Raw genomic sequence first — 26,726 nt, forward strand, 5'->3', positions numbered from 1 at the left:
ATGAACGAGCTAAACACCTAAAAATTGAATTTTAAATAAATTTAATTTTTGGTTTTTTTTGGGGGTTAATTTACTTGTTTGGTGTCGTCGCTAACTTGGGTGTTGGCGAAACTGATGCAGGAACAGTAGAGGGCGACCCAGGCGCACCATTTCATTCGCATCATCAGGCCGCACATACTAAACACCATTCCTGAAAGTAAAATATCATTTTTATTTTTGTTAGTTTAGGTATTGTGGAGGTAAGTGACATTTTTTCGAATCCTGTTGGTCCAATCAAAAAAATCCTAAGGAACAAAATTGTTAATCGGATCATTCTCTATAACATTCGTAAAAAGTGTTTTTTCTTAAAGTTTATATTTCTTGTGATATTTCGCCTTAACAGACTGACAGCTTCGTGAAGTTTTTTCAAATATCTTAGTACCTATTGCTCGAATAAAAAAGTCTCAGAAAACAATTTTGTACACATTTTGGGTCGTATCCGATCCGATTTTGTACAAAATTTGACGGAAACTACTAAAAATGAAGTAGAAAATTTCTAATAGAAAATTTTTTAGTACAATTTTTGGATTATAGATTATAAGGCAAATTTGCTTGAGAATTGTACTGAAATGAATCTTTATGGACAAGTAAAGGAAAGAGGGTAAAATGTGATATCATCAAATTGTACTAAGAATACCTTATGCAAGTAAAATGCTAATAACAGAAAAGCGCGCAGTTTGTTTCCAGTACAATTCCAATACCTTTCAGAAATATGCAGTAATCACGAAATTATACAAAAAATATTATCAAAATTTTGTACAAAAAATGTTATCCAGAATCACTTTACTAAAGTACAAAATTCCTAATAGAAAAAGAGGTTTTAGTACAACTTTCAATTACAGATTATAAGAAATCAAACTCTATGGATAAGTAGAGGAGAAAGGGAAAAAGTTCCAGTAGAATTTTGTACAAAATTTGACCGAAATCATGGGCGGGGAGGCCTCTGGACACGGACAAATTGCTTCCAGTACAAATTCGTTTAAAAATGTTCAGTAATCACCGAATTGTACTAAAACAATATTCATTTAATTGTACTAAAAATGTTTTTCAACTTTACTAAATTACAAGGCAAATTTGCTTGAGAACTGTACTGAAGTGTCCATCTTTATAGACAAGTAGAGGTGAGAAGGAGAAATTTGCTGTACAATTTTGTACAAAATGACAGAAATCATCAAATTGTACTAAGAATACCTTATGCGAGTAAAATGTTAATAACAGAAAACCACGTGGTGGTGCGAGGCCTCTGGCCACGCACAGGTCGTTTCCAGTACAATTTCCTTCAAAAATGTGCAGTAATCACAAAATTGTACTTAGAATATAATCATAATTTTGTACAAAAAATGTTATCCAGAATCACTTCACTAATGCACAAAATTCCTAATAGAAAAAGGGATTTTAGTAAAATTTTTAATAGCAGCTTATAAGGTAAATTTTGCACAAAATTGTACTATATCCACCTTATGCGTGGCTGAGGCTGAGTATAACTAAAAATTTTATAAAATCATTAAAATGTCTAATAATAGAAAAATGCATAATGGTAAATTGTACTGAATAATTTATATTTTCAGTACAATTTTGAACCATTTTTTTGACATTAAACATTCAATTGTAATAAAAATATCTTCCAAAATCACTTCAATAAAGTACAAAATTCTTAATAGAAAACGGGTTCTAGTACATTTTTTAATTACAGCTTATAAGTCAAATTTTGCATAACATTGTACTAATTGATGACGGAAAAAGTTTCAATACAGTTTTGTACACAATTTATTATAAAATTGTACTTAATCGACCTTACTATACGTGGCCAGAGGCTACGCATCAGCAAGAATTTTCTAAAAGCAAATTATTAAAATACTGCTTACTGCCACCGAACATAAACTAGAAAAAACGAGGTTAGGAATTGCATATAAGATGCCGATAAAGTTGAAAAAAAAACACAAATACTTCATAAGGATAAATATATTTTTACGATTATACAATACACATAATAACTATTATATATAATATATATATATGATAGATACTTCTAGTCACATACACGTTCAAATCATAGACTACAGCCTGTTTGACGATCCCTTCTGACGTAATTTTCGAATTATTTTAATTAATTAACTTATGACGTGAAAAAAAAACAGTAAGTAAAATCTTAAAAACGAAGGCATAAATTAATTATCATTAAACTAAACGTTAAGATTAAATAAAGGCGAAATTAAAATAACCCTAAAATTACGCTGGGCCCCTCCCTTCATATAAAAATAGTGATTTTATACGATTGAGAAACAAACAATAAAAGGAAAAAAATTATAATTTAAAGCAAATCACAGTTTATGTTATTTTCCCCTCTTTTTTTCTTTTTTTAATTTAATTTAAATTAGCACCAAATCATTTTTTTTTTAATTTGGCTTTTCTCCTTCGATATCTTACATACTTTACAAAATTTTACACGATTTTTACACAATGTGGCCAGGCCAACACTCGGGTTTGGCCTTAAAAAACGGGCAAATTTAATGCCAATTTTTAATAAAATTGAGAGAATATGTATAAAGCGAAAGCACTTCATATATTATTAATTGTATAACGTATACGAATATCGCATTCGATTTATACAAGAGGAGTCTCCAGGAAACGCTTCGATCGATTGTAGAAAAAACCTGAAAATTGTGCTATACTTGCTACCAAGTTTCTATTCTATTTTAGGAAAAATGTATTATTGTAGAGGAAAGTCGCCTAATATGGGGATAGTCCCTAATATGGGGTAGTTCAATTTTGAGCAAGAACTAGTTGCGACATTTATTATCTGCATTACGTACCAACCACGAAGATGCGCCAGAAGCGGTTATTCCCTTCTTGGAGCAAATTTTGTTTGTTTTGACATTTAATGTTAAAGTAAGTTTGTTTGAAAAATAAAGTTTTTTTGCCGGTTGTAGATTTGGATATTTTAAGCGACTCAAAGGTAAGTTTTAAAACTTTTAATAATACTATTCTTTATTACATTTTGCGTAGTTTATGAAAATGAATATGATTAAAAAAAAAACATCTTATTTTTTGTAAAAAGTCGCCCCTTCCAAAAATCTAATTTGCTCCTAATATGGGGTACCTATCAATTCCTAATTTGGAACCCCATATTAGGAAATATTTTATTTTAGATGCCTAAAAAAGGGAAAGTTTGGGACAAGCAGCAAATGATTTCAGCAATTTTAGCTGTCAGGCAAGGTCAGATGGGTTACAAAAAGAGTGCGAGAACCCACGATGTGCCCCAAACAACCTTGGAAAGGTACAAGTAAAAATGGAAGGCAATCCTGAAGATATTGTAAATCCTTCTCTGGGACGCAAAATTGTTTTTTCACAAGAAATGGAATCGCTGCTCGCAAAGCACCGCTTAGATATGGAAAGAAATTTTTTTGGTATTAGAGTAGAGTGGGGCAAAAGCACGCGGCGGGTAAAAGAACGCAGTGCCAATATGTCCAGCCCGAAAGCATGTACGATCAGTCTGTCTCCACGCGATTTAAGGGTCAGATGTCCCTACAATGTAAAGTGTATCAGTTTAGTTTTTCGGCCTTACAGAAAGGAGAAAATGAGGTAAGTTTATTTTTTGCTTTTTTGATGTTATTTTTCGTGCATACAGATTCTTGTATTATGCTTTTATAGTGCAAATTACGATAACAACGTTTATTTGTTATAAAAGCCCAATCGTAATCTCAAATATATTCACCTGTTGTGAGTCGTGCTTGTGTCGATTTACACTGAAAAAAAAAATAAAAAAGTGCATGTGGGGCAAAAGTTCGCGCGTACTTTTACCCCATGAATTTTTGTAACCCATTTTCTTGTTTTTAGGGACTACAAAAGAAAATCAGAGCGCACTCTCATCACGCCACAAATTCTTAATCGAGCTAAGGAGCTGATCCAAAATGGTTTATCTAAGCGCCAAGCTGCTTCGCAATTAGAAATTTCAGAAGGTGGCCTAAGAAAGTGGATTGTGGGGTTCAGCAGTTAGGTCGATTCAAAAAGGTATTTACGATAGAACTTGATAATGAACTCGCAGAACACGCAAAAACCCTGGAAAAAATATTCTATGGCCTAACTTTTAAAAGCTTGCGACAAATAGCTTATCAGTTTGCTGAAGCTAACAACATAAATCATCCTTCTTTGGAAGGATTGGGCCTACAGTTTTCTTGAAAGGCACCGTTTGTCTCTAAGAATACCATCAAAGACCAGTGTACCCAGAATGATGGGCTTTAATAAAGTACAACTGGACAGATACTTTTTAAACCTCAAAGTTCTCTGGGAGAAGCACCAATTTGGGGTTTCCAGAATGTTTAACATGGATGGTCAACGGTTCCTAATAAAACACCCAAAGTCGTTTCGGAAAAAGGCAAAAAATTAATCGGCAAAGTCTCTTCTGCTGATCGAGGACAAACTGTCCCTGTTGTGTGCTGCATGTTGGCATCTGGAGCTTATGTTCCTCCAGCTATAATATTTTCCCGAAAAGGACGTAAACAATAACTTCTTCATGGCGCCCCTCCAGACTCTCTGCTATTGACATCAGATTCTAAATGTATTAATGGACCCCTATTTTTGGAGTGGCTGGAGCATTTTACAAAACACGTAAAGCCATCAGAAGAGAACCCGGTCCTTCTCATTCTAGACAATCATTCCTCTCATTTGTATCTAGATGCCGTTTTGTTTGCCCGCAATCACAATATTCATATGTTGTCTTTGCCGCCACACAGTAGCCAAAAAACGCAACCGCTGGATAGATGTTTTTTTAAGCCTTTAAAACACAAGTTTGCTGAAGCATGTGAGCGGTATTTAATAAGTAATCCTGGGAAAGTGGTTACACAATTTCAGATATCTTCACTGTTTGCAGAGGCATACCAAACTGTGGGTACCATGGGAAAAGCAGTTAACGGCTTTAAAAAATGTGGAATCGTACCTTACAATCCTGATGTATTTACCGACGAGACTTCTTACCATCAACTGTTAATGACCAACAATCCATACCGCAGGAAAATTTACCTCAACCAGAAGATTCTGTCCTTCAGCCTTCTACATCTCAGAATATTTTGAAGACATCAACTTCAAATAATTTACTACAATCTTTAATTGAATTCTGACAATCAGAGAATAATGATCAGTCACCTCAGCCGCAACCGTCTACATCAAAAATTGTTCCAGAGCCTATTCAAAAACCATCTGCAGTTACTGATATACAGCCATCTACATCAATCAACTCTGATGTACTGGCAACAATAGCATCTGAAAAACCAAGGAATGACAAAAAACATATTCGCCCCTTCGATATTTTGCCTATTCCTAAAAAAAAGGACCCTATGACAAGAAAAAGTAAGGGGAAAAAATCAGAAATAATAACTAGCACACCTGTTAAAGACGCCTTGGAGGAGGAAGTAAAAAAACGCGAAGGAAACAAAAATAATAAAGGCAAAAGAAATGTCTTTGAAACCAAAACACAAACAGGGCCTAAAAACTTCGTTTGAAAAAAAGTATGAAATTAGAGAAACTCTAAAAAGCGCTGAAACAGAAGATGTCATTTGTCCTGGTTGTGAGGAATCATTTTTGGAAACTCCCAACGATGATTGGGTTCAGTGCAATTATTGCCAGGAATGGTGGCATGAAGATTGTTCTTCTTATGAAGGCGTTGAAGGTGCATTTAAATGTGACCATTGTGTTCAAGCCAAAGTTTTATGTAGTTGCTATTAGCAAGTTCTGATGTTTCATTATTTTTTGTTATTATTTGTTCAGGAGTTATTTAGTTTAAGTTGTTTTCTATTAGCTATAAGTTCGTATGTTGTGAAATATTTTTTAGTTTTTGTTAAATGCAATGTTAAATTGACAATAAAAAGAAGTTTCATTTTAAAAACAAGGTGCGTACTTATGCCTTACGGCATGCGTGCTTTTGCCCCACTTTACTCTACACAAAAATTTGTGTGCAGATTGGCATATAGCTTATGCAAAGCTAATAATAAGTATAAAAAATCTATTTAGAGTAGCCAAAGAATCTGCTGGGAAGAAATGGTTTGCCAGCTTTCTGTCAAGGCACAAAGAATTATCATTACGAACTCCTCACGGAATATCATATGCACGAATTAAATCCTTCACTAGAGAAAATCTTGCAGCATTTTTTGATTTGTATGAGCGACTTCTTGAAAAAATAAATCATAATCCAGCCAGAATTTTTAACTGCGATGAAACTGGCCTCACCATAGTGCAACACAAGCACGTTAAAGTCGTGGGAAAAAAAAAAGGAAAAAAACAAATCGGTGCTATTACCTCCGCTGAGCGTGGGTCTTTGTTAACCGCAGTTATGTGTTTTAGTGCGTTTTAGTGCAACAGGAGTATACATACCGCCCTTTATAATTTTCCCACGAAAAAACATGAAAATCGAGCTTATGAATGGCACTCCTCCAGGATCAAAATATGCGTACCATATATCCGGCTTTGTGGAATGGCTTCGCCATTTTATTAATCTGACATTTTCATACTTGACGGCCATTATTCCCACACAAAAAATTTGAAGGTCATAACTGTGGCGCGAGAAAATTATTATTAGTTCACATAATATGCCTTCCACCACATTCAACTTACGGATGCAACCATTGGACGTTGCTTTTATGTCTCCGTTTAAAACGTACTACACACAGGAAATTACAAATTGGCTAAGGGTGAATCCCGGACGTGTAGTAACAGGCTATCGGATAGCAGAACTTTTTGGGAAAGCCCACATAAAAGCGGCCATCAACGGCTTTAGAAAAACTGGAATGTTCCCTCCTGACAGAAACATATTTGAAGAACATGACTTTGTGGCAGAAGTGCAGGATATGTCTGGTGAAGAACTAGTAGAAGCAGAAACAGTTCGGGAATAAAATATAGAAATAGAAACAATAGAGGATGAATTAGATAACAACGAGCCAAAAGAAAAAAGCCCTGACAGACGGATTACCCCAGAGAGACAGATTACTGCTTTGAAACAGGTTACTCCTGCAAATTTAATGCCTGTTCCGACTACTTCTAAAGATATTATTAAAAAAAAAAAGAGTACAAGAAGTGGTAAAGCTGCGGTTATAACTAGCACGCCCTACAAAGAAGAATTGGAAAGCAGCATGGAAAAAAGAAAATTACCTTCAACTTCGGGCACTAAAAGAAAAATTGGTTATTTAAAACCAAACCAACAGGAAAAAAATAAATTGTCAGTGGCTAAACAAAAACGAAAAAATGGGAAATCAGTATCCTGCTGTTCTTCTTCTTCAGACACGGCTCCTGAACCGGTAAATCAAGATTCAGATGACGAGGTAGAAAACTTTGAGGAAGATGCTATTTGTATGTTTTGCGAAAGTCCATTTTCCGAAGATGTCAGAGGTGAAGTGCCAAGGCTGCTTCAAGTGAGCTCACGTTGAGTGTGCTGGTTGTGAAAGAAGCCACTGTATTTGTGACTTTTGCGTTACAAAATAGATTTGTTTTGTCTTTTTGGTTGCATGTAACTTTTAGGTATTTACTTTTTTTAGTTTTTTTTTTTAATAAATAATACTTTTATACAAAAAAAAAACAAACATATTTTGGGTATTTTTAGTTTCTACATATTAAATTGGGTACCCCATATTACGAACTTGGTGTACCCCATATAAGGATCCCATGGCTCCTAATATGGGGTGGTGCAACTTTTTTTAAATGTTGCATGTTCTCTTCTGCATTTAATTTTTAACAACCTTCCTTTTATCAAATCCTTAAACAGTGTAACATAAATCGTAAAATATGGAAGTAGTGTTTAAAATTAACTTCGTTTTTTTTAACAGTGTTTTTAAAAAAAGTACCCCATATTAGGAGACTTTCCTCTATGGTCTAAAAACGTCATTTTTGACCTAAAAACTTGAATATGCCAAAAACGGTTAGACTTATACAAAAAGTATGTAGATTGTAATGTAAAATTTATCGACTTTAGTAAATTTGGAATTTTCAGATTTTTTCCCACAGACGATGAGGTTCCTACAGGCTCGTCCCGTATAGAAAATATATCTAATTATGCAGTAATTAAACCGAAATGTTCTCCCGCCAATTTTTTATGTTACTTTTGAGCATTTTTTTTCATTTACTTTCCTACACCAGTTCAAAACGGTCTTAAGAGATTAATTTATTATCACACTCGAGTACAAAAACGTCCCGCTCCATTACTATAATACAGTCTTGCCATTTCCAACAGGAAAATCTCATTTTTTGGGTGAAAATTAAACACGTTTTATTAACTGAGGGATAAAGCATTGGCGAAATGTATGCTGGTTTTTTTTTGTTGTATGAAATGTCGTTTCAAAATTGCCCAATTTAGTTTTTTCCGAATAAAAAATTGACATTTGGTATGTGATAGTTTGTGCTATTCATTTATTCTTTTAACTCTTCCAGTTTTACCGGAAACGACTGCCATGATGAGCTACTAGCAAATTTTTCACCAAAGAAGTATGGAGAATATTTACCGTCTGGCATATTTGCGTTTTTACCGGTAAATTGTTATAAAACTCATTATTTTGGGGGTGCCTAAAAAGGTTTTTTTTTTTAAACTAAAAAAGCGATTTTGGACATTTACACTTGCCTAGAAGAGTAAAATGAATCAAATGGTTAAAAAAACAACCTTGATTAAAAATATGGTTTGTTTTAAAATAGTCATGGTCCTTCAGACAAATGCAATTAAAAAATTGACATAGATAAGGCGCCATTGCATTAGGAACGTCATTTCCTTAGGAAATAATATTTATGATGCATTGGGGTCTTTTCAGGGAAATTATCAAAATACTTATTACTAAGCTTAGCTGTTTCATTATCATATTCAAAAGAAGCAATATTTGACGCTTAGTTTGATACCAAACAATGAATATTTCAGGTTAAACATTGACTAAACAAGCGGTTTTTGACAAGAAAACTATTTTGGACATTTTCACTCACTCGGAAGAGTAGAATTAATCAGGATTAAAAAAAACATAAAACCCTTTAAAATTGAATTTGAATTAATTTATATGAAGAATAAATTAATTCAAATGGCTGTAATGAATGATAAAACCCTTCCAATGTCTAGAATAAGTAAAACCTGCCTGGAATTAAAAAAAAAAAATCTGCAAACGCCTAAAATAGGTGAAAACATTCCTTCAACGATCTGAAATTAACCCAAACTGCCTGAAATTAAACCGGAGTTTCAATTAAACTTATTCCTACCTTTTGAAGTGGTTTGTTATTAATTTCAGGCAGGTGAGAAATTAATTCAAATGTTCACAGGCCTTCTTAATTAAAACTAGCTTTAATTTAGTCACGGCCCTCTAGAGAATTGCTAGTCGCCACACGTCAAACGTCAAAAATTGACATCGACATAAATTTGCCCTAAACTTTGACTGGGTGCATTTGAAAACTTGTTCTGTGTTTGACATTGTGTCGCATAACATTTCTTACAATAACAATCCAACTATTTAGCTACCGTAAACCAGGTCATTTTTGTATTTTTTTATTTTAATGATACCTAATTGTTGACATTGACGACATTGTTGACATTCATGATGTCATCTATAAAGTTGACATCATGACATAGTCGACGCGTCGACAATTGAATTGTTGACATGACATTGTCGACGCCGCCCAACCCTGGCACCCAACAGAGAGAGGATATACTTCATTTTAATGACAATTCATCAGATGATATAAACTTTGAAGAGCTCGAGAAAGAACATGAAATCGAAAATGAGTATATAAATTTTGTTGAAGGAATAGACCCTCAAAAAAAAGATAATTTCGATATGGTTGTAAAGGAAGTAGGGCGTTTTCTTGTATTTGTTTATGAAGGACAACTTTAACCCGGACAAATCGTTTCCTTTACCAGAGAGGATGTCCGAATTAAATCTATGCAGAAGTCGCTAAAGATGTGGAAATGGCCCTCAAAGCCAGACGAGCTTACTTATTCATGGTCTGATGTTCGGGGATCTATTAAACCCCCTAAACAAGTTACAAAAAAAGGCATCTCTGTGCCTGAGCTCGCCTGCTGGTATAGTGACTAAATCCATACTTTAATTATTAACCTAATGCCTTACCTATTATACGTGTTTTCTTTCCTATTTTTAGAATCTATTTTTAATTTTTGTAGTTTTGCATTTATTTTTTAATTAAACTGCAATGCGTTATTCAAGTGTTAACATTTTTTGTAATATTTAAGAAACATTTGCATTTCCTTATATTAAAAACCTCAAAAACTTTAGTAGTAATTCTTTGAGATGTTTCTTGTATGTAGAATGCAACTAGAGTAAAGAAATTTCGTAATTTTGTATTAAACTTATGAAAATAAATACATTTTATTATTATTTATTCTTTATTAATTTTTTATTAGCTCCAAAAACTAGGTGACAGAGAATGTGTTGTGAGTGATTGGAAAAGTGAATCATCCCGTTTCATGAAAAATACTTCCAGCTGGCACTTTAAACTTTCCCAGTGTAAAAGATTGTCGCTGAAAAAAACATTAAAGGTGACATTGTTGTTAAAAGGGAAGTTAATTATAAGTCTGATCTTTCAACCTATAGAAGTTTACTAAAGAAAGGCCAGTCTTATAGAAATATGAAACTGGAACGTTTACCTATTGGAATTCCTGTTAAGCAAGAAAAAATCCAAGATGTGGAAAATCTTCTACATAAACACTATGGGCAAGAGTGGCGAGAACAGAATATCCTAGTGTACTACCGAGAATGACTAGATGGAATTCAGGCAGCCCCAGAAAACTTTCAAGAATATTCTGATAATGATGAAGAAGAAGAAACTGATTTAAGAATTTAGATTTTTTTGTTATACGTTCATAGATAGTTTTATTTTTGTTTAATACCAAAATAACATTTTTTTACTATTTTTATGATTAATAACAATATGTAACCAGGGAAAATTATTTATGTTAATAAAGCATTGCTTAATGCTGTTTGTTTAATTTTATTTAAAAAACACAAATATAAAATTTCGAAAGCAAAAGCAGCTATATTCGCATCATACTGCAACAAAACTCGCCTTATCGCAGTTTTGTTTTTTTTGAAAATTTAAAAAAATACGACTATTTCTGAACAAAATAGATGCAAAATTATAACTCCACACAATGAACTTATATTTTTTTAAGTACCGCTAGTAACTTTGTGTAAAATAGTTTTTGTCGATTATCTCTAAATCAAGTTTGTGGGATAAGGCGGGTTTTGCAACTTGACGCCTCATATCATGGTAATATCCCCCACCATCACATGAGGAAGGTAGAAGATTTTGTTACTCCATTTTGCTGTTGTAGGAATAAATAAGGAATCGAACCAAAAATGTAGTTTTTACCAATTAAAATCGTTTCACTCGCCTAGACGACATACAAATAATCAAAGTCTTTTCATATGATTCATGATGACAAACCAAACGTCAATTTTTTCCATAAACCAACCATATCGCCAAACTTGTTGTTGTTCCTCCCAAAAACCTGGACATACTCATTATCACCCCGTTAACGCTCCCTCATTCTCCACTTTTGCCATAAATCCAGAAACCATTCGTACCCAAAAGTCACCCCTCAAACTACCACAACATTTCCGCACGTAGAACTATATTTACCCTTTAAAATAGCACATAATATCCTCTAAAGCAGATTAAAAAGTAAACTATTTAATAATAATAATAACATAACTTAGGACATCACAACTTACTTCAGCCACGCCTTATTTACAATAAGAAAAAAAAAGAAACATAATATAGCAGTCACTATACCGCGAGGGGGCGCACGATATACATTTTATATACTTACAAACCGACCAATTGACATTTAAATTACTGCAACGTTGCCGTCGCTACCTGCTGCGCCTCGTTTTGGTGTAAATTAGGAATGGTTTGCGTTTGGTTTTGACTGGGGGGCGGTTGGGCCGGGGGGTTACTCACCGCCCCCGCGCCTCCTACTATTGCGTTGTTGGAATTTTGGGGCGGCACCACCGCGATGTTTTGTTGGTTGTACGTCGTCTGTTGTTGTTGTAAAGGTGGTTGCGGTTGTTGTTGCTGTTGGTTGTTATTGTTGTTGCTGCTGGTGACCGTGGGGGGCGGCACGGTCGATTGACTCTTTGGAATTTGGGAGCGCAGGTAGTTGTTTTCCGTTTCCAGTTGCTGGATGCGTTCCATTAGTTCGGCGATTTTTTCTTTTAGGACTTCCACCTCCTCTCTCACCTGGAAAGTTGACATGGAAAAACAGTAGAAGTATGAGTCTCTTGGCATTAAAAAAGGATACTTTAGAGCGAAAAATTTAATGTTTCCACAGGCATTCTAGCAAAAAACAAATGCGAATAAATAGTCCAGTTTTTCTCAAAGAGACCGGCATAAATTAAAAAGTCTCAGGTCTTAAATAAATTGAATAGAAAGTCAAAGGATTACGCATGTTTTGCCTTTACTGGGCATCATCAGATCCTCTCGAAAAAAGAAACAAAAATAATCAGCCCTATGAAGACAAAGGAAAACAGATAAACAACACTAGTCCAGTCTTGTTTTCCTTTTTATTAGTGAATACACAAGGCATATAGTTGTAGATGGTAGATTGAGAAGGGAGTCGTTTCGGCTGATCCGCCGCTCAGCACTGCTACCTGTGAGATATTTTGTGCATAACTCTACTTGTCTTAGTTTGTCTCAAAAAGTCTTAGACTTCTGCCGCACAAAGCTATATTTTTGGGAGGTAGTTGTCCCACTTCTTGAGGTGTTGGTTGTACCCCTTCCAGGTACTTGAGCCTCTTGCAGAGTTGGGTCGGGCATTCACAGAGCAGGTGTTCTGCTGTTTCTGTGGCATTGCTGCAGAATCTACATTGGTCGTCCTCTGACGTCCTCTGGCAATGACCGGTTAGGAGTCGGACTGCTGTTCTGATGTCTGATCTGTTCAGCTCTTTTTCTAGAAGTGGTTATAAACTTTTTTGCCTGTCTTAGTCCTGGTGCTCTTCTCCAGTGCGACAGCAATTGTTCTTTTTCCCACCTGTTTAGGTCTTCGGTGATGTGGGTCTTCATTAATCCACAGTATGACTCTGGACCATAGTATGGTGTTTGAGCCCCTTTTTTTGCAAGGCGATCGGCTTCACATTAGTGTTACTTGATTCTTTGAGGCATATAGTTAGTTATTAGATTGTAATTATAGTGTAAATTAGATTTCATAAGGTTTATAATTTCTGTTTCTTCCTTACAGGAAATCTGATGATGCCTAGTGCAGGCGAAACATGTGTAATCCTTTGCCTTTGTATTCAATATATTTGAGACCTATGACTTGGAGTTTGATTTAGTATGGTATTAAAAAAGGTACTGCCTGATACTGATTCACCTTCTTGCTTTCCTAAGGTCATACAATATTCCTGAAACAGCCCAATGATTCCCCCAGTACACTCATCGAAGAGACTGCTAAAATGACAATTTCTTTTTTTAAAAGAATGTCCAGGGAGTCTAAATATAAGGGAACATAAATTTAGGGGGTAAATTGAATAAGATAGAGCAGTTTTGATGTAGCCATGTGTGATTTTTCCCAAAAAATCAACTTCAGTCCAAAAAAATTCAAAAATTGTTTGAGGGATTTTCATGGGGTTTTCGCTCGCAGATGAAGCGTTTTCCAAGGAACAATTTCATATATGAAGAATTTTTGTAGCTCGAGAACATTCTGAATTATACTGAAATTAAGCAGAAATGTACCTAAGCAGAGAAATTTGAAAGCAGATTTCTGATACATCATGTAAAAACAGTTTCCTGTTACTTACAAATTATTTGAGGGATTTTTATGGAATTTTTGTAGCTCAAGATCTGTTTGAGTTAGATTCAGGTTTATGAGAGATTGTTGAGTAATTCGTATATAATAACCATGAAACTAAAAGATACTGCTCTGATTTGTTTATGCCACTCAACATAGAATATTAAACTAAACTGAACTTAATGAATTCAAACTTAGTCCTGTCTACTCTTAAATAGTTCTCTAAATTTGTAATTTTTTGTATAGATGATAAATTATTTTTGGTACAAGGTAATTTTTTAAAAAACTTCAGCGTTACACCCTTATTATTTAAAGTAATTTTCCATTTTATTTGACAAAATTACGTTAAATGCCTGAAAGGCAGAAAATTACGAAAAATTGCTGGAAAATAATTTTTTTTAATGTCTGAAAGATTATAGAAAATTAATCCACTTTTCAGAATTACGTTAAGAGTCTGGAAGTCATAAAAAGTCACTTTAAGCGTCTGGAAAATAGAAAAACTGATTCTAAGAGCCTGGAATAAAGCATAACTTTCTTTTAAATGTTTTAGTAAATTTTTAAATAACGTAAATTTTTATTTCCCAAATTTAAAAAAAGTTTTAAAAACGCAATGGCGTTAAATTAAATAAAAACATTAAATTGCAATATTATACATATACAATAGACTCGCGTTATACTGAACACACTGTCTAGTGAACTATTCTAAATAGTGAACAGACATTTTTTCCTTAATGTATTCTGTCAAGTGAACAAATTGATTCTCGAAATAGTAAACCCAATAGTTTTATTAGGTAAACAAACAAGTTAAGACAAGAAAAAGTTATTAAACGGTTTGTTTCTTTTCGGGCAATTAGTTTTCTGTAGTATTTGGGTGCAGTAGGTCGCGTCACGCCGCCAGAATAATTATGGCAAAAATTAGAAAGCATTTAACCCTAAGCGATAAAGCCAAAATATTAGAAGAATTAAAGAAAGGTGTCGGAGTGACCGTTTTGTCTAGACAATATGTTGTTGCTAAATTCACTATATGCGCGATTCGTCACAGAAGGATAAAGATTTTGAAACGAGTCAACAGTACTTTCACAGGACCTGGAAAAGCGAAAACTTTGAGACAATCAGAGTGTCCTATAGAATGGAAAAAGCTTTATATAAGTGGTTCTTAAAAACAAGGGAGAGAAATTTTCCGGTAACTGGTTTAATGATCCAAGAGAAGGCCAAGTTACTTCACAGTCAATACAAGGAATCTCCTTCTTTTAATGCGAGAAGTGGTTTCCGGGTTGGAAGTTGGAATCCGCTTCCTAACGATTTCAGGAGAAAAATTATCGTCAGAACCCGAGCTTGTTGATCCTTTTAAAAGAACTTTACGCCTAAAAATAAATGAGCTTCAGCTAACAAAAGAACAGATTTACAATGCCGATTAAACTGGTTTGTATTGGAAACTTCTGCCCGGAAAGACATGTAGCTCGCGAAGAAAAAACTGCCCCAGGTAGGAAAACCGAGAAACAAAGAGTGACTATTCTAGCATGCACAAACGCGGCAGGTACTCACAAAGTTAAACCATTAATTATTGGGAAAGCAAAAAATTCACGTTCGTTTCGAAATTTTAAGTGTCCCGTCCATTATAGAAACTCCAAAACTGCTTGGATGACGGCAGCAATTTTCAAAGAATGGTTTCACCGAATGTTTATTCCTGAGGTAAGTTTTGTCATAGGAAGACGTTTTAAATTTTACTATCTCGAGAATTAGAAAAAATGGTTTCAGTCCTTTTGGACTACGATTTTTACAAATTTACGCCCTTTTTTTATTCCTTTTAAGAATTTAAACTGCACATTATTCTAGCATTTGTTCTTGTATTAGGTTACGGAATTCCTACAGAGCCAAAACCTTCCAGTTAAAGCCATGCTTTTGTTGGACAACGCAGCAAGCCATCCACCTGCAGAACAGCTAAGAAGTGATGATGGTTCCATTTTCACTGTTTATATGCCACCTAACGTTACTCCGCTAATCCAGCTAATGGACCAAAAAGCTATTCGTCTGACAAAACTATTTTATCGAAAAAATTTGTTATCACAAATTATTGGAACTAACCAGGATATCGGAGATGCTCTAAAACATATTTCGTTAAAGGACGCCATTCTAAATTTGGCTTTGGCGTGGAGAAATTTAATGCCTGAAGTTAATCAGTGAGAAATTTACTTTCACCATTAGCCGACGAAGTTGACGATGAGGAAGATAACATCCCCTTAAGTGTTTTACGGAGCCGAATAAGAAATGAAGACATTGACACAGTGAGATCAGAAATCATTACTTTATTGCAGACTTTTAATCCAGTAGTTCATATTCAACCTATTGATGTAGACGATTGGGATAAAGATAACTTACCTGACACAAAAGAAACTAATGACCAAAGTGAAAGTGATGGAAATGATCAAGATGATGGAGTACAAGAAGAAATGGTAGTAAATAAGGAATGAGTGACAACAAATTCGGCAATAAAGTCGATTAACAACATCCTTCAATGGGCCGAAGAAAATGAAGATAAAGTGGAATATTCTAGTATACTCGTTTTATAAAACTTAAGGAATACGATGGTGCAAACAGGACTAAAAACAAAAATTACTTCATTTTTTGAAAAAATAGATTAGATTGCCGTTTTTTTATTTTATTTTAATTACATATGTAATATGTTTTCTGTTTCGCATTAATAAAGTTAGTTTTCTAAAGACAAACCTTGCTTTAATACGTACATTAAAAATAAATTTGATAAAGTGAACAAATCGATATAGTAGTGAACTGGATGTGCATTAATTAGTTCACTATATCGCGAGTCTACTGTATTGCAAATACGATTGATTGCAATATGATACATATATTGCAAATACCTGCAAGACATGGAAAAATTACTTCAAAATGTTGGAATAAAACAAAATTTTATTCCAAATGTCTCAAATAATATCAACACACCAAAAAAATCTGGAAAATTTTTAAAATTTCAACAGTTCTGAAAACAAAAACTTATCCTAAAACATTAAAATTAAAAGAAAAATTATTTGAAATAGGTGGAAGACATGATAATTGATCCGAAGTTTGGAATAAAACAAGATTTAATCCAAATTCCTAAAATATCATAAATATATTAAAAAAATCAGGAAAATGGGACTCAGGAAAAACTTCCAAAAATTATGATATCAAAAATTTAAAACAAAAAATTATTTTAGAACATTAAAATTAAAAGATAAAATATTTGGAAGATGTGGAAAGTGGCTTTAAAGTTTAGGAATAAAATTATATTTTATTCCAAATTCCTGGAGTATTATAAGGATGTTCGAAAAATCTGGTATGAGTTTTACTATAATAATAATAATAATAATAATAAGCTTTATTTCCAACAGGTTACATATACCCAGTTACAGGAAAATCAATTAAATATATAAATGTACAAGTACGAATGCATGAACTGTATTAGATTCATGCAACTAAACTATAAAAGAATTGCTATATAATAAAAAAAAAGTAGTGAGTTGTCATGGTGAATGTCACAAGAATCAGCAATAGTGTTAAAGTTTTTACACATAAAGTGAATAGGACTCTGGTACAGAATGTTGGACCTGGCTGTGTCCAAGTTAAAAGCTGGATACTGTCTAGATCCTGGGCGTGGTACATGACAGCAAATCCTTTGCAAATGGGATGGGCAGTCAATTTTATGGTTAAGTAAATTAAACAAGAATTTCACCGAATGCATTTCTCTCCTCTTCGCAAGTGACCATTCAGTATATCTAGAGAGCAGCAACCTTGGAGGATAGACTCCATCATCCTTTAATGCCAAACATTTAAGGAATCGCCGTTGGACTAATTCTACTGCACTAGCAAAGAAATATCAACTATTTATGCAATTAAAAATAAAGAAGAAAAAATTCTAAAAGTTGTTGGAGAGAGTTTAAGACCTAATAAAATAAAAAAATGCACTTTAACAAGTGCAGAAAACCCCAAGATGGAAACTTTGCTGTATAAATACTAAACAGCGTGAACGAAATTTGCCAGTTACGGGTGATATATGCTTAAAGAAAAAAGATGAAGCGAAGAACTTAACATTGTTACATCTGTGGGGCTAAACCAAGAGATTCCTGCCGCCCATTATTTGTTAGGCTGGGCATACACACTGTCTTCTCCCTCTACATTCAGGAAGTGGCCTGCTTACTTTTTGCAAATCACTTTAAATTTATAACCCCAAATCCAAGATACTTAACGCGTCAAGTGAATGATCTAAATCTTCCAATCCCCTCCTCCACATTAACTAAAAAATCTATTTTCTACGAGGGAATCAAAATTTTCAATCGTTTACCAGGTGGAATCAGGGAGGCAACATGTATTGACACTTTTAAACGTAAATTGAAAATACTTTTGACCGAAAAATTTTACTATTCACTGGATGAATACTACGTCGACACATTCTAATTTTCCCTAAGTGTAAGTTTACAGTATTTGAATTTTATTTGATTTGTTTGTATGGTTTGAATTCTTTGCTGTCTTATACTTGAGGGGATAATTATGGAATTTAATTTACTTTTTATGTTTTTTTTTCTGCTGTTCTTATTTGTTTTGGAATTCGAGTGTGTATGGGGTGTATAGTGGTAGTAATTTAAGGTAGCTTTGTTTAGAACAATTTTTCTTTGTTAATAACAATAAAGCATGTTTTTTTTTTTTTAAATCTTAGTGAAGATTAAATTTATAATGCAGATGAGACGGGTTTATATTGGAAGTTATTGCTAGATAAAACCTATGTTGCAATTTTTGGAAAAAACGGCGCCTGGTCTAAAAAATACCTAAACAAAGAATAACTATTTTGGGGTGCACAAATGCTACAGGATCACACAAACTAACGCGTTTAGTACTAGGAAAAGCAAAATCACCCAGATGTTTTAAAGGATTTGATAATCCAGTCATCTATAAAAGCACTAAAAATGCCTGGATGACGCAGGAAATTTTTAAAAATTGGTTTTTTAAGCATTTCGTTCCAGAGGTAAGTGAAAGTTTTGTTTGCTTTTTAATTTTTTTAAGACTAAATTGGTTTTTTAGGTTAAATCATTTTTACAAAGCAAAAACCTTTCTCCTGTTAGACAATGCCCCTTCGCAACCACCGGCAGAACAATTAAAAACTTCTGATGGACACATTTTTGTTGTCTACATGCCCCCAAATGTTACACCATTAATTCAACCATTAGACCAAAATGTTTTGCGAATAACTAAACTATTTTACAGAAAAGGCCTATTAAGTTTACTTGTATCAAAGGGTCAAGGAGGAGCTGAGGCTCTAAAAGTTATAACTTTAAAAGATGCTATTAGGCAATAATTGCATATGGCCTGGCAAAAAATAGAGTCTTCAGTAATTTCAAAATGTTGGAATAATATTTTGGGAAGAAATTTGGAGGAGGATGACTTACCTTTAGCTTGACTAAAAGAGATGTGGGAAAATGATGTTAGAGCAGCTGCAGTTAATGAAATCATTACATTGCTTCAAACAATTAAACAGGTATTATTTAGTGCTAGTTACTACATTTAATTTTTGATTTTTGGAAATTAAAAGAAGAAAGTCTGTAATAGTTTTAGAATTTCATTGAGATATGATTGTTTTTAGATTGATTATAATCCCAAAGACATTGAGGAATGGAATACAGACGCAGTGGAGGAAAATCTCGATAGCGATGATTCAGAAGATAGTGTCTGCGAGATATTAACTTTTGAAGAAAAAAAAGTTACGCATTTGGAGGCTCTTGCAGCCTTGAAAATTGTCACACAATTGGCCAATCAAAACTATGTCGACCTAAAGGACATTATTACATTAAAAGGTTTACAAGAGGAGGCTGTAGCCTTAAATCTGTCGCAAACAAAAATTACATCTTTTTTTAATTAAAACTTTTGTATAATGCTTAAAACTGTAATAAATAAATACAAACATAAATAAAGTACAATGTAGTTCCCTTTTATTTTAATTTTAGCTATTTTTAATATAATCTCCATAATGTGAACATTTCAGTGATGCGAACTAAGTCGAAATTTTTTGAGTTCACATTAACGCGAGCCTACTGTAGGTGGAAGACATGATAATAATTGATCCAAAGTTTTGGAATAAAACAAGATTTAACCCAAATGCATGGAATATCATAAAAATATTCAAAAAAACTGGAAAATGGGAAAACTTCCAAAAATTGTGAAACTAAAAATTGAAACCAAAAAAATTATTTTAGAACATTAAAATTAAAAGAAAAAATATTTGGAAGATGTGGAAAGTGGCTCTAAGGTTTAGGAATAAAATGTATAATTTTATTACAAACGCCTGGAATAATATAAGAATGCTCAGAAAATGTTGAACGCTTCGACATTTTCTTCGCCGTTCGCCGACCCCGGTAGCACCGTGGGCAAAGCGTTCACGATGCAATCGTGTGGTCTCGGGTTCGAATCCCGGCATGGGCATGGTTGTTTATGTTTGTCTTATAAAAGCAAAACATTGTGGTTCGGAACCCACGTTAAACTGTAGGTCCATAAACAAAAATATTGGGCGGCCGTCGAAATAGGACGCGAGTCCATTGTATTTGAGGAAGAAGAAGAAGAAAATGTTGAACTTTATTTCAAAAATTTTGACTTCAAAAACTGAAAAGAAAAACTTATTTTAAAACATTACAATTAATCAAGATCAATTTTTCGAAATAATAATAATTTCCAGAAATTGTCGGGGATTATTTTGGTTCCAAATGCGTTTATTACTTCTGTTAAAAATGACAAATGTACTTTCATCGGTCCATATTATATTTATAATAAATTTTAATCATATCTTGCTTTTCTTCATTCGTAAAAACCATAATCGCTTAAATTATTAGTAAAATAACTGTCAGTTTGTACTAGAATACTAACAAAATGTGTTATCGTGATGTGATATCTATGACAGTTTAAATGTTGGCTTGTCAGTTTATCACAGCCAACTGTGGCAAATTTAGTTTTTTCCAAAGATTTGGGTTTTTACTAAAAAAAAAAATAAGTTGTGACAAACTTTACAAATATTTTAAAAATTGGAAAAATCTAATATAGCGCCCATAAGAAAAAACAGATTTGATGTTGGTTGGTATTAAAAAACTGTAAACTGTGTGCAAATTGTTTTAAAATCGGATAAGAAATAAACTGAAAAAAAATAAAATTAAATTTTTAAAATTTCGGATTTTTCGAATATATTCGGAACCATTCCGAATTTTTATATTTTTTAAACGGCATATTGCTAAGCTAAAAAATTCTCAACTTTGCCGCAGTTTAATTATCTTTGTATCTTTTATAGATTCTGAGATCTCCATGTTGAGAGTCGAAACACCCTGTAGATGTGTGTCTGATTGATGATACTTAATAAATAAATTAATATTATTGCTGAAATGTCTGAACATACACAAGAAAATATTTTTTATATAAAGAGCAGATTCCAGCACTGGAAAGTACTTAAAGGGGTTATTGGGCATGCTCCCGGTATATTGAGCAAAAGGTACTCTAGGAAAAGAGGCATTTTTTGAGGTTTTAAATAACATTCTTAAAAATATATCATTGAAGACTATAGCACACTTCCTTGAGGACCCTTAAACACGTTACCCTGTTAAAATTAAGCACTAAAAAGAAAAGGGTACTTACGGTATACATGAGGTGACTCTTAACCAAATCCATCGCCTGTTCGATCTTATTATCGATCGCGTTCACCACCGGATTACTCTTCGACGAATCCTCCTGACTCTCGCCGACGCTCATTTCAGTCGCACTGCCGGCATCCTTCAAGTCAACCGCGGTACCGCCACCACCGTTACCGCCTCCACCACCACCACCACCGCCTCCGACATTCTCACTCCCTTCCAACACCGTCAAACTATTCACGCTCATCGTAAATTGGGGATTCGTATAAACGTTACTCGCATCGAAATTTTGCTGTTGTTGCTGGGGCTGTTGTTGTTGTTGTTGCTGAGGTGCCAAAACTGTTGTTGCCACGGGCGCAACAGTTTGGTGGGGCTGAAACTGTTGTTGTTGCTGCTGCTGCTGCTGAGGCTGTTGGTAATTGCCGTTTTGGTTCTGTTGTTGGTATTGCTGAGTGGGGATTACTGGGGCTGATTGAGCCGGTTGGGTCGGTACCACGTGGTTCTGTTGGGGTTGCGAGGTGACTATGATGGTTTTCGACGGTTGATTGGGTTGCTCGGGGTACGCGTGACCGTTTACCATTTGACTGATGTTGGTTTGCGACCCGGAGTAACTCTGGCTCTGCTGAAAGTTGTGAACGGCTTGGGAGGTGGGTACGAAGGCGCTGCCCTGAGCAGGTATCGGTACGTACTGTATATTCGGGTAGCTCTGGGGTATGGTGAACCCTTGGTTCGCAGCAACTACCCCCGTAGAAAAATACGGCTGATTATTGATGAACTGAGTGGGGATTTGCTGATGGGGCGGCTGCACTTGCGGATAAAAGTACTGACCCTGCGGTATCAGTTGGGCGGGCACGTTGGGAAAAAACTGGCCGCCCTGCAGCAACATCTGCTGAATCTGTTGCTGGGGCAAACTCTGCGTTTGTAAATACACCCCGGCCGTTATGGGGGCTACACTACTCGTCACCTGATTAGGGACTTTGTTGGCGGCGACGTTTACAACGTTGGGGGGCGGCGCCTCGTCCACGTAATCCATACATTTCCACCTGCCCCGTTTGAACGGTTCCAAACTGGCGATTTTCACCACTTTGAAACGTTCGTTTCGGCTGGGGGTGGTGTGGATGTCTTTCGAGTCTTCGCCCCCGCCGGTTTTAACCGGTAACGAGTCGGTTAAGGAGTCGACGACCGTCGGGCCGGTCGTTACCGACGGTTGTTGCTCGCTAGTCAGATCGTTCATCGCGACGACGTTATTGTTTTCGTTTGGGATAATGGCTACGCCGTATTGGGGACTTGTTGGGATCACATTGGCGGCCGTATTTGGCACGTTGTGCTCGTTGTGTTCTTCGGTACTACTATTTGGGGGTTTTGTAGGGTCGGCGGCCGCCTCTAGGGACGCTGTTACAGACTCGCCGGCCGCATTTGCCGTGGTCGTCGCGGGTTGACCTACGGAATATGCAAACATTTAGCTTCACATTGAACTTTATTTTTTTTACTGGTACGAGAGTCAACTAGAGAGCAATACTGACTGATTTTCACTTAAACTCTTAAAAGACTTTCCGATTTTCCTTTTATTGATTCAGTTACCCACAAAAACAGAACACTCCATTGAAATCAATCCAACCCTGAGCAACACTGACAAGAATAATTATGTATTTATTACAGGCAGTTGAGGTCTATGTTACTAATTTGACTCCCTGAAACAAATAGTTTGGACTTCAACTGCCTGGAAGAAAATCACTATTTTTAAGTGCAAGTGATGTGCAAAAACTATTATCATCTTATGTCAATAATAATCCACAAATTTGACTCCCCAAAATTAGACTCTTTCCAGTGCATTCTCCTCCCCAACCCATTTTTCTTTTTAACTTTAGTGTGAGTGCATTTTACTCATATTAAGTGCTATCTTAGTTTATTCTTAAGTTAATTTATTATACTTTATACAAAAAAGTCTACAAGTAAGGGAAAGTAAGATCCGAAAGGTCCTTACACTTAAAAACCAGCCTTACCTTAGTAAACTAAATGCATGCATATTAAGTAGGAACATATAATTTAAAATAAAAAAGGTGTTTAAAATCACTATATAAAAGTGTGTCAGTTGCTGAGCCCTTAGCGTTCCAAATTTACTACCCCCAATGTGAACCCACACAATCCTCGCACAATACAGGGTGTCCCCATAAATAATATTTTAATAGTAGATGTCTCTTAAGAAAAGAATGAGATTAAGTTAAATGTTCCTAGTAAGAAAGTCAAAGACAACCAAGATATAGGGTGATAAACTTAAATGTAATTTTTTTGAATTTTGGTATTACATTTAGCATTTATTGTTCGTTTTTAATAAAATTTGAAATATGGTTTTAAATTATGTCATAAAGGGCGCCACCAGCAACATTTTGATTTTTTTTACATGCAATAACATTTTTAGGGTTGGCATAATTAAATTATGTATTATATGATTGACATGATCTCCATTTGTCTCAATACATTTTAACATCCTTCTACTAAAAGATCATTGAATCTTGAGTAGCAGTTAATGTTTTTACCATTAATTGTTCTCTTGTGATTATTGTATTTTCGTAAACAACTACTATCCCATATGTAAAAATCCAATGGGTTAAAATTTGGACTTTGTATGGCTCAAGTTCTTTAGACTTCTAGGTCATACACAATAAATAACAATAAACAACAGAACTAACTCATAACCACCTGTCAAATGTGTATTTTAACCTGGAATAGGAAATTTAATATTATTTTGAGCTCATTGAAAGCTTTAAATGTAAATATCTCGAAAAGGGTTAATGATAATGAGAATACCTTTTTTAAGAAAAACTGTTTGCACATAATCTATAAAAAAGGTTAATTTTAAGATTTGCCATATAAAACAAAAAATATTATCCAAATTTTCTGAAAAACAAAGAATAGATGCTAAATCTATGGCCAAAATTCAAAAAAAATTACATTAAGCTTGACACACTGTATTTTGATTGTCTTTGATTTTCGGACTAGGAACATTTAACATAACCTCTTTTTCTTTTTTTTCAGCTGTTAAATTATTTACCATTATTTATGGGACAACTTGTATAAATGCAATAATAAAATCTGAATATTCTGAAAAAAAATCAATGTGCAAAAAAAATTATATCAAGCCAAATTTAAGATCTTATGTCCAGGTTACAATAGAAACTCTAAATCTACACTATCAGTCTTTAATGTAGTACTTATGGTAACAGGTTTCGCCTTAAGGGCATCATCAGACCTATAATAGAAAACCTGAATTTACTCCCCTGTTTTTTGTCTTTAACTGTATTGCGGGTGCATTTTAGTTTGATGTCAAATTAATTTATACTGTGTACAAGAAAGTTTACAAATAAGGGAAAATACCAGCCTTGCTCCTACTTAATATGCAACAATGCATGCATATTAAGTAGGAGAAGTATGATAATTAAAAAAAAAAAAGGTGTCATCACTATATATATATATATAAAAATGTGTCAGTTGCTGAGCCCATAGCGTTCCAAATTTACTACCCCCAATGTGAACCCATACAATCCTCGCACACTATTTCAACACAATAATAAGAAAATCCGAATATTCTGAAAAAAATCAGTGTGCAAAAAAATTATATTAAGCCAAATCTATGCTCTGAAACAAAGGAGGTTTGCTTGCATAAGCGAAACCATTATAAAGCTGCCAATCTACAGTAATTTTGCTGAAAAGCTTCTTTTTATTATGTTAGTTTAGTCTGGGTGATTTGATACCGGGAAGATAATAATTCTTTATCTGACTTAGGAACAAGAAAAGATTTAACAGGAAGCAATAAATCCTGGAGAACAAAATGACAACTACTCTCTAATCACAAAAACAATAAATCAATTTCTTGTAATATATTTTATATTACACTCAAGGAGTGTCTGAACCTGAAATCACTGTGCATACTTTCTTTTTCATGTGTAAGTTTGTAAACAACAAATGCACTATTTATTACTCCTTCACCCTGTATTCTTCCTATAACTCTCTTTCCATACATCTACATTATTAACCACTTAAAAGGTTCATCATAGGAACCAGTTTGACTATGACTAGTTAAACCATTAATGACCCCCTTAATCAAACAAATAATAAGAGGCTTAATTTTGCGCTTTTAAACTTTAGAAACAGGAATAGGACTCACCCATAATGTTCATATAGTCGGGGGTAAGATCATCCCCATTGGACTGGTTTTTAGAAGTAACATATCTTTGAATTTTATCCGGCCGTCTCGGGTCTGTGTTCATGGTGATCCGACAATAATCTCTACAATTGAAACAAAACAAATTTAAGCAAATAATAGGCGGTAATGTAAAAATTACAATGATTATTATTTGGGATGTGTTGTGAGGAAGTTGGGCAGTTCGAGGTCGCGGTATCAATACGGCCGTGTCGATTCTACTGGGGTAAATTAGGGAATATTACGGGGAACGGTTATGGGATTACCTTTAAGGGGTCGAAATCCGATAAGTTTTGCTGTATTCGGTGTTTTATTGAGTGGAAAATATACACTCGAATGGCGACTAGACGAAAGGAAACAGAAATATTTATTTTGACAGGTGACGTTTTACCGTTTGGCGTTGACACTGTTGACAGATTTCACTGACAGCCAACTGACAAGCTTATACGACTGTTGAAGTTTCTAGAGTAAGCGATGACTGCTTGTGGAAACTTTTACAGCATTCAAGTATTCAAATTCAAAACATGCTCTATTATCATAAATACATGGTATTTGTTGATAAGGCTTCATATAATATAAAATAGAAACATACATCGACATATAACTAACACATAATTAAAAAAACACACAAAAGTGGGTTTAACATACTAGTATAAACAATTACACATTTAATTCAAGACGAAACGAGTTAACATTTTATTAGACTAACATCACAAAATCTAACCTTTACATCTTTACTAAAAATTAATTAGATCCTATTGGCCTATTCCCAATTATCTTCAAAAAACTCTGTTAGAATTGGATAATTGGGACAGAAAACGGTAATTAAGCAATATTCAAGGATTTTTACATTTTTTTTCAAAAAATTGAATAAATTTATGTTGTACATGGATGACAATATTCTTATGCCAATTTTACATTGAAAATTAAAAACTAACTCTAACTTATTTAGATAAGCCACGAAATAACTGGAAAAAAGTTGCTGGGTATTTCACTTTTAAGTCGGTGTGACGTCATTTTCTATTATTTTTTTACTCTACCCTTCTTACGTCCAATATCCTATATGTCATAT

General features: G+C 34.2%; 1 protein-coding gene across 1 annotated transcript; it reads right to left on the minus strand.

The window, feature by feature from the left end:
- Nucleotides 1-78: 78 nt before the first annotated feature.
- LOC126733801 (protein bunched, class 2/F/G isoform-like) lies at nt 79-26,069 on the minus strand. Its single transcript, XM_050437210.1, has 5 exons — nt 25,921-26,069; nt 25,619-25,740; nt 21,458-22,893; nt 11,840-12,249; nt 79-190 (listed from the first exon to the last, which is right to left on the minus strand). The coding sequence occupies exons 2-4, from the start codon at nt 25,719-25,721 to the stop codon at nt 11,863-11,865; spliced, it is 1,926 nt and encodes a 641-aa protein (XP_050293167.1). The 5' UTR covers nt 25,722-25,740; nt 25,921-26,069; the 3' UTR covers nt 79-190; nt 11,840-11,862.
- Nucleotides 26,070-26,726: the final 657 nt, after the last annotated feature.

This window comes from Anthonomus grandis, chromosome 3 (genome assembly GCF_022605725.1).
Source record: "Anthonomus grandis grandis chromosome 3, icAntGran1.3, whole genome shotgun sequence".
Taxonomy (NCBI): domain Eukaryota; kingdom Metazoa; phylum Arthropoda; class Insecta; order Coleoptera; family Curculionidae; genus Anthonomus; species Anthonomus grandis.